This window comes from Aegilops tauschii, chromosome 5, assembly GCF_002575655.3.
Source record: "Aegilops tauschii subsp. strangulata cultivar AL8/78 chromosome 5, Aet v6.0, whole genome shotgun sequence".
Taxonomy (NCBI): Eukaryota; Viridiplantae; Streptophyta; class Magnoliopsida; order Poales; family Poaceae; genus Aegilops; species Aegilops tauschii.
This window is the reverse complement of record NC_053039.3, coordinates 325,060,841-325,069,937: the sequence shown is the minus strand read 5'-3', so window position 1 is coordinate 325,069,937 and position 9,097 is coordinate 325,060,841. Positions and strand designations below refer to the sequence as shown.

Here is a 9,097-nt window from a genome sequence, read left to right as displayed (position 1 = left end):
GATGGATGCGTGCATGGGCTGCGCTGGGTGCCGTTACTCTCCTCCGCCGGGGATCACGTTGGCCAACACTGTTCATTTCCGGTAGGGAGCGCGTGGAAGCCACCGGAGCCGGCCGAAGGTCGCTGCTGGCTGACAAGTGTCCCCACCTGTGGGGCTCGCCCTCGCGGTGACAGGTGTCCATAAGTAGTCTTTAATTGCACATTTATCTCTCTCAACTTTTACCAAATAGAAGTAATTCCCCTTGCATGCATCCTAACTTGGCTTTGTCTTTGTGCAATGGATGGTTGGTTATGGCTCAAGGGTTGGATCTCTGGTAGCCTTGGAGACGGCTTGACGTCGACTAGGTTGCTGCCAAGTCTAGGTCGTTGCTTGAGGCGGCAATGGCGGCCATCGTTGGACATGGATGGCCTAAGAGTTTTTCCTGACCTCTTCGAAGGCATCTTCTCAAGGGCCAAGATGAAGCACATCATGGCCGAGGCTCTTAATGACGGCTATTGGATCTCCCACATTGGGCCGAACTTGAGCATGCACGACTTTCTAATGCTTAAGTCCAAAAAAAAGAGTCCCCGATGAGCTTCGATGGAGATGGGAGAAGAGAGGAATGGCGTCTACTCATCAAGAACCGCACATCATGAGTTTTTCATTGTAGTAGTGGATGCTCTAGCGTATGAGACAACATGCAACTCTCGTGCGCCGCTAGGTTGTCACTTCTTCATTTGGCTTGTGTCGCGAAACAGATGTCAAACTTTTGACGACTAGCACGACCTAGTCTTTCTCATCAACTAACGTGCACTTTTTGTGACCCGCATGATGAAAGCACCAATCATTAGATGGTAGGATGTGTCCTGGCACGCATGGTGTGGCACCATGGGAAAGCGGATTGGGTACCTGCCCGAGGCTCCTCGGTCTTGGAAAGGTGGTGCCTGACATCTACTACTCTAGGGTGGCGACAGGATCTCCACACAATCTTCACACATGTTTTTTTGGGAGCTATGGCAACACGAAAATGATGTCATCTTGGGCATGGCTTCACCCTTGTCGAGATAGCTTCTTTGTTGTATTTATAGGAGGGAGCCCAAGGCAAGTCTTTTATACGCGAGGAGAAGTCTGGATCAGGGTACGTAAATCTTTTATATTTTAACCTAGAGACTTTTCTTGATCGTTGAGTAGGTGGATTTTGGATGGAATAGTTTTTTTTTTGCGCACTTCCATTTCATAAGAAGGGACACATTTATCGGGTCATTGAGGTGGATTTTAGACCATTGATTTCATAAGAACAACCGTCCATTTTTCTTTTATATAAAATGAGGTTTTTTTTACCTTATGCATTTACTCTAACAGAACCATAATGGCCTTCCAAGTTTTAACAAGACCGAATAATGAGTTGGAGTAAGTCTTGCCTTTTTTTAGAACTAAGACCCGAGGCCCGGTGTTAAACTAATGACACCCTTACATAGACAAGAACAACACCACACCACACCACATAGCACAACAACAAAAATGAAAACAACATGAGTGTGCTGAGGAACAACAACACATAATAACAAACAGACAAAATTAGAAAAGAGAAGCATTGCTTGGAATCATCAAACCCTCGCCCGTGATCCGAGAACCGAAGCAAAGAGATAGAGGCCATCTCGAGAGGGGGACTAGCCGTCAAGGTAGGTCATGCCATCGCCATCACCGGCACAACAACGCTAGCCAGTTACATTAGCAAAAAGAGCCCCCTCACACTGTATAGAAGGGTGCCGCACCCTCGAGCAGTGAAAACGCTCACCCTAGGCCCTGGATGAAAACTACCGCTGGGACCGGTCAGGTACATCAACACTATCCAGTTACATCAGCGAAAGGAGCCACCTCACCCTGCATAGAAGGGCGCCGCACCCTCGAGCGGTGAAAACGCTCACTCTAGGGCCTGGATGGAAACTGCCGCCACAACCCCAAAAGGAGGCGCTGGAATGACCATAGGGCTTGCCTCTATTGGGCCTGGGAGCACAACACCTCGTCGTACCCACCTCACCTTGAGAGCACCATCGTCGAGGGCTTGGAACCATCATCGCGAAGAGAGGGAGCTGTTGGCCAAGTGGAAGGAGACATGCGCCAGTACGGTCCACCACCACAATCCACACCCTGCGGATCGTCACCCACAACCCCACCTATGCTTCCAAGATGATCTCTTCAAGAAGATCACCATACCCAATTGTATACTACAATAAGGTTTGCCCGGCTCCGATGAGAAAGGGGCGAAGACGACGACGCATCTTCAGCTCGCTCCAGTGCTACTTTGCTAGTAGTCTTCGCTAGGTGGTTTACGGACCTAGATGTATTTTTCACTTCTAGTGTTTTTTGTACTACCTTGACAGTTGATGAATAGATCAGAAGTTATTTTCGCAAAAAAGAAAAAAAAAGATCACCATACCCAAAGGCGCAAGACCAGATAATAACAAACCCTGCTAGGCTAAATACCGCCAATGATAATTTCTTCATTATGAAAACAAAACAGTACATGACTAGCAATCATGCTTTATTAGTACCTTATCTGCAATGCCAGACCAATGTGAATTAGCCTCACTGTACAATGGATGTGTGATAATACACCTGAATTTCTGAAGACATGAGCCGGTACGTATATATTCACAGTTTGGTGTGCAATTCCCTGAAATTTTTAATAGGTGTAGTATACACTTCCTAACGTCTACTAGATTTTAGAGTGCTTTGCCTGGGTGAACTCCTTGCGTAGGACTCTCCTCATGACCTTGTTTGAGGCGGTTCGAGGGAGCGATGGCACCACAACCACCGATGAAACCTGCATACGAAGGGGGTCAGGAAGGAACAGAGTAGCAAGTGATTTCACTGTAGGCAAAGTATAACATGATATTCTATCAAAATTTCCTAAAAAGGTAAGTTGACAATGAGCAGTTCAAGCGGAACAGTCGAAGCACCTTGAAAAGAGGATTCAATTTCTTCAGAGCAGAGTTGAACATTAGTTTCAGTTGGTTCAAATCTTCTGCTTGCGGACTTTGATCTTTGAATACGACGGCTATGGTCAACTGTTCGGGGCCGCCCCCTACAGGCGGAACCCCAATAGCCGCCGTTTCAAGAATGGCATCATTCACCCTGTTGCAGATCCTCTCAATCTCGATGGAACTGACCTGAAACCGGTGATACAAAATCAGTGGATGAACCGACTAAAGCTGTGATTTGGCAGATGAGTTGTGTGTTACAACATTTTTACCTTAATGCCACCAAGGTTCATTGTATCATCTGCACGCCCATGAGCCCTGTAATATCCATCTGCGGTACGTTCAAATTCATCGCCATGCCTCCGGAGGACCTGCTTATGCAGTCATGCGGTTAGTTCTCAACCTTTGAGGATCATACCAAGAAACCAAGGGCAGATAATACATACTTTCGCATTCCATTCTGGCATTCCACTGAAGTACACCTCATGATGATCAGCATTTAGCAGTGTCGTTGATGACCCAAATAATGTTGGATCGAGCGCAAGTTCTCCAATACCAGCAGAATCATGTGGCTGTAAAGTTTAGAAGAAATGCACCGACATTAGGCTGGCTGAGACGAGTTAATGGACGGGGCTAGAGTCTACAACAAACAACCATCTACTCCCTCCGTTCCCAAATATTTGTCTTCCTAGAGATTTCAACAAGTGACTACATACGGAGCAAAATGAATGAATCTACACTCTAAAATATGTCTACATACATCCGTATATTGTAGTCCATTTGAAATGTCTAGAAAGACAAATATTTGGGAACGGAGGGAGTATATGGGTTTGTGAAAGAATGTGCAAGTGATAGGAAAGTAGCATTTGGTGGCAACATGAAACTGATGTATGAGTTGCGATGTATGAGTATATTGGTAGGGAAAATGTGATCATAAATTTCTTAAAGGAACAAAAATGCTTCAAAGAATTCCATGCTGACACTTACCAAGGGATTCCCATTGCTGTCAAGAATAAACAGGTTACAACCCATGGCAGGTGTACTGAATGCTGACAGTGCTTGAGGTTGCAACAGGGATCCAGTAATAAATCCACCACCAATTTCTGTGCCACCACAGTACTCAATTACTGGTTTGTAGCAAGCTCTTCCCATCAGCCACAAATAATCATCCACACTTGATGCCTCCCCAGTTGAGCTAAAGCATCTGCATAGATGAACGGTACCAGTGACAAACTAGATGGCATCAGCATACTATTTCCCTTATGCAAGTTACAACAGAAAAAAGAAGGCGTAGAGGGTCAACTAATCCAGAAATTACCTGATGTTTGACCAATCAAATCCCGCAGTACAATCCGTATTTTTCCATGTACGAACAATGCTGGGTACCACTCCGAGCATTGTCACCTTAGCATCCTGCAAGTCAATAAAATAAACAGTAAGGAGCAGAACGGATATAAATCACTATTTTAATTAATAACAGACGGTGCAGATCAATATTGCTCAGTGCAACAGAAAACACAAGAAGTTTCGTACGCATAACAATCCTCTTCCTTGAAGGACTGAATTTTCCTAATAAGGCATGAGTGCATAAGTAATGTCAAACAGCTGTTACTGTGTGTACTGAGTACCCAAATGTATTAAGATATTAGTACTGAGTTCCCAAATGAACATAACTGAGATAATAAAATACACATACGGCTTTTCAACACACTGCGAAATTGAATCATCAACTATGTATGTAACTCTTTCAAAAAAAAAACTATGTATGTAACTATCTTTACCTGTACAAACTTCGCAAAACCTGAACTATTCGGGGAGCCATTATACAGCGCCATGGATGCTCCATTCAATAGCGAGGCATAGACAAGCCAGGGACCCATCATCCAACCAAGGTTTGTAGGCCACGCAACAACATCACCTTTACGAATATCCATGTGACACCATCCATCAGCAGCTGCCTTAAGAGGGGTCAAATGCGTCCAAGGAATCGCCTTTGGCTCACCTGAACACGAGAAGCTGTCAGAAGTTTGAATAGAAACTGAATCAACTCATAATCCACTAATAGGTAGCGAGGATATGATGCTGCATGTTAATGTAAATAATAGACATGACGGTAGTTGTACATAGAAAATTTATACTAGGACTGACAAACAAATCACTAGATATCAAAATTAAAGGTCACCTGTGGTCCCTGATGAAAATAGGATATTACTGAACTGGTAGGCAGGTTGCTCAACTGCGGTATAAATACCAGCCCTGCAATTTTGGTCGTATTAGTGCAATCTAGTTACAGAGGGGGGTGGGGGAATCATTCAGCAGAATGAACACTAGCCAGTTAGCATAGGAAAGGCATAGTGAGAAAGTAACATCATACGTGGTACGATCAGCCCTTCCAAGAAAATCTTCCCATGAAAGGTCATCAGTACGGAGTCCTTTTATCGGTGTGGATCCCCTTGCAGGGATCACGATAGCCATAGGGGCTTTGGCCTCCACAACTCTACTGTAGAACAAAAACTGATGTATGAGAAATATATTCTGATTGTGAATTTAAGATCAATGCTCTCTGCACTTGAATAACACACCTATACAATGGCAGCTCCTTGTCATCACGAAGGATGCAATCCTGGCAAGCAAAAGACTATCAATATTGCCAGAACATCACCTTTATATATTGAAGCACAAACACATTTCAGAAATTAAGCATAATATTAGACAATTACAGAGCATGTACAGATTAACTAAATACCTGGGTGAAAATTGCTTTCGCCTCTGATATCTTCAGCCTCGTCGATATTGCAGGTGCAGCAAAGCTGTCTGCAATCGAGACAACAATGTATCCCGCTAACACGATCGCGAGGTAGATAACAACGGCATTCACATTCATAGGCATGTCAATTGCAATAGCAGATCCCTTTGCCAGATTAAGTGCATCGAGCGCATTTGCCACGAGGCTACTCTAGACAGAAGTGAGAAGAAGCACTTCTGGAGTTAGATTTCAATGAAGCAAGCAAAGTTATATGATCAGAACTAGTCATCTTTAGAAAAGTATATCATTACCAAACTTTTTTCCTCAATTCCTCCACAGTCACAAAGTTGAGGGGCTCGGAATCCTTCCCCTCATCCCTCCACACAATTGCAACGTCGCTGGAAGTCCTTCCGGGTTTAGCAGTCAGGCAGTTCGCAGCAGCATTCAGCACAGCCCCTGGCAACCACTCGCCACCGGGGTAAGCATCACTGTCACGCAAGATGCAAGATGGGGCCACGCTGAATGTGATGCCCATCTCCTCGAAGACCATCTTCCAATATGCCTGCTCTTGAAACACAGAAACCAAACTGAAGCTGTAAGTCCACTTCTGCAAGCTTAGCAGGTAACAGTGATATCATGGAGGAGAAGTAAAATCTCTGGTCACCTCTGGATTCTCGTTGGAGAACTTGTGGAAGTCCCGGAAGCTGGTGACTGGGTCCTTGTACGCTTCGCCGATGATCTCACTCCCGCGCGCCTCCAGGACGCGGCCAACATTGGTCAGGGCGGCCTCCTCGCTGCAAACACGAAGAATCCCCAAGACGTTAGAGCAAGCGAGCGAGCGAGCCTCGGCAAGGTATTCGATCGGGGAGGCGGGAGCTCTCACGGGTCGGGCGTCCATGCGGGCGGCGTGGTGGACGGGGACCCGGCGTAGCAGCCGTAGTAGAGCATCCGGTGGACGGCGAAGGGCACCCCCGGGCGAAGCACGCCCCGCGAGAGCTCCCCCCACACCGCGGCGGGCCCGCGACCGCTGGCGGCGCCGAGCGCGCCGCGGACCGCCGAGTGGAGCGCGGCGGGCTCCGGCGCCCCCGCCGCGGCGAGGTCGTCGGCGGTGATCGCGGCCAGGGGCTTGTGCGCCGCCGCGGCCATGCCTTGCGCGCGCTCGAGCTGCTGCTACTGATGCTGCTACTGGTTGGTGCTTCCCGCTAGATGCGTGGAGACGAGGGAACTCGCGGGCGGGGCGGGGCGGGGCGGGTGTACCGAACGGGCGAGCGACCTACCGACGGGGACGGGATGAGGGGAGATGAGATGGGATGACACGGAAGTGGGCGCTTAGCTTGTCGGGTTATTTACTCAAAAAAAAAAAAAAACTTGTCGGGTTATCTGCTCTTTTTTGTTTTGAGAGTTTGGTCTGATCTGGACATGCGTTCCGCCTTTCGATTTCAGGCTCCCTTTTCAACAAGTTCCGTCCTTGCGCACGGACTCCCCGATTCCTTCTACTCTGGCAAACTCTCAAATCTTTCAACTATGTTTTCACATCTAGTGCAAAATCACGATTAATTAACAACATTTCAAATGTTAAATTTTACGTTTTGAATGTGAACTCAAATCATATTGCGCAATAGTTATGTGAAAATAGCATCGAAAATAGTTCATCGTCGTATTACATATGGGTAAAATCTCGCAAAAGTCTTCGTTGTGCGCTCCTCCTATTGGGCCTCTTTGTCTTGGAGTGAGACTTCTATCTCTCACATCACCATTATCAACCTCAAGCTACCCCGCAAAAAAAAACTCAAGCTCTTCATCACCATCAAGATCCAATGGAAGAGGACATGCTTAATCCCGTCCTTTGGTGTAATTTTCAATTCCGTCTCGACCACTTCTCATTTCCCAACAATGCAACAAAGTAAAGAGATTGTTGCCATTCTTCCCGATTTTTTGTTTGTGTAGTGCTTGGATGTATTGGAATGCTCCCCTACTAGCACTCCACTCGGAGGGGGCATTCAATCTGATCAACACAACCACACAACTGGTTGCAACAGTTTAGAATTATACTCTGGAAACCTCGAACCGAACCTTGTGTTTGGTTGGAGAGAATCTTCACATTGCGTTGAAAACGCTCATCAATCCGCCTCCAAAAGGTGTCCTTAGTTTGATCGGTGCAAACTACATGCATCAAGAGAGGCACTAATCCATGCCAAACACAATGTATCATCGTTTTCTAGCTTGTAATTGGACGCTCCAACATGTCTAGAAGAGATACCCTCCAAAGTGGCTTTTGTTGGACACATGGATGACAACCTTAACATGGTTGATTTCTCGAAATAGAGCACTTTCCAAGAAATGTGTCTAATGGCCAAGGCCGATAAGGGGTGGCTATGGCGTCGCCGGCTAGCCCATGTCAGCATGAGAAATCCCAAAAATCTCCTAAAGGATGAGGACATGCTTGGAATAACGGATGTTTCTTTTCTGAAAAACTGTGTGTGTAGTGCAAGCATAGTCGGAAAGCAACATAAAGCAAAGCATACTTCCAAGGGTGTCGTTTCAATCTCAAGGCCTTTGGAGCTCCTCTATGTGGATCTCTTTGGTCCTCCACCACGGGATAGCCTTGGGGGAAAGAAGTATGGTGTATTCATTGTTGATGATTACTCAATATATACATGGGTGTTATTTCTCAAGTCCAGGGACGAGGTGAAGGTGACATTCGTGGATTTTGCAAAGCAAGCACAACGCAAGTTTGACAAATTATTGTTGGTAATTAGAAGCGACGGTGGCTCGGAGTTCAAGAATTACACCCCTGGAAGGATTTCTTAGTGATGAGGGGACTGAGCATGAATATTCCACACCTTACACCCCTCAACATAAAATGGTGTAGCCAAGAGGAAGAACCGGCCACCTGTGGATATGGCAAGGTCCATGTCAAATGAGTATAAGTCACCATGTAGATTTTGGGCTGAGACCATCAACATCGCTTGTTGAACCAAATCTTCCTTCGCAAGTACTTTAACAAGACATCATACGAGCTCTTAACCAGGAACAAGCCAAACGCTAAATATTTCTGGGTATTCGACTGTAAGTGTTTGCTTCTCAGCAAAGAAACCCGGTTGGCTAAATTTCGAGGATATATTTGTTGGATAAAGATCAAACTCTCACGCCTATAGGGTCTTAAACAAATCCAATAGATGTGTTGAGGAAACTTGTGACGTGATGTTTGATGAATTCAATGGCTCCCATGGAGATAAAGTTTATCTAAGTGATGACGTAGGTGATGAGGATCTTTTACAAGACATCATGACTATATGCATTGGTGACATTTTCCCCATGGAGCAAGCTCACATCAATGATGAAGAAACCTCAAGCACCATCGTTTTACCATCAAGGCTTACACCAC

General features: G+C 46.0%; 1 protein-coding gene across 1 annotated transcript; it reads right to left on the bottom strand.

Moving 5' to 3' along the window:
• Positions 1-2,463: 2,463 nt before the first annotated feature.
• Positions 2,464-7,026, bottom strand: LOC109755372 (probable acyl-activating enzyme 17, peroxisomal). Its single transcript, XM_020314283.4, has 14 exons — positions 6,593-7,026; positions 6,374-6,503; positions 6,021-6,271; positions 5,710-5,914; positions 5,546-5,586; positions 5,338-5,463; positions 5,146-5,219; positions 4,745-4,965; positions 4,282-4,376; positions 3,951-4,167; positions 3,410-3,535; positions 3,236-3,334; positions 2,943-3,152; positions 2,464-2,806 (listed from the first exon to the last, which is right to left on the bottom strand). Exons 1-14 carry the CDS (start codon positions 6,853-6,855, stop codon positions 2,699-2,701), a joined length of 2,166 nt encoding a protein of 721 aa, XP_020169872.1. The 5' UTR covers positions 6,856-7,026; the 3' UTR covers positions 2,464-2,698.
• Positions 7,027-9,097: the final 2,071 nt, after the last annotated feature.

Excerpts from the sequence above, each read along its gene's own strand:
- LOC109755372 (XM_020314283.4), bottom strand. The coding sequence starts at position 6,855 with ATGGCCGCGGCGGCGCACAAGCCCCTGGCCGCGATCACCGCCGACGAC. Across the intron at positions 6,504-6,592 it reads CCCGCATGGACGCCCGACCC|CGAGGAGGCCGCCCTGACCA; the intron begins GTGAGAGCTCCC and ends TCGTGTTTGCAG. Across the intron at positions 3,153-3,235 it reads TGAACCTTGGTGGCATTAAG|GTCAGTTCCATCGAGATTGA; the intron begins GTAAAAATGTTG and ends CACCGGTTTCAG.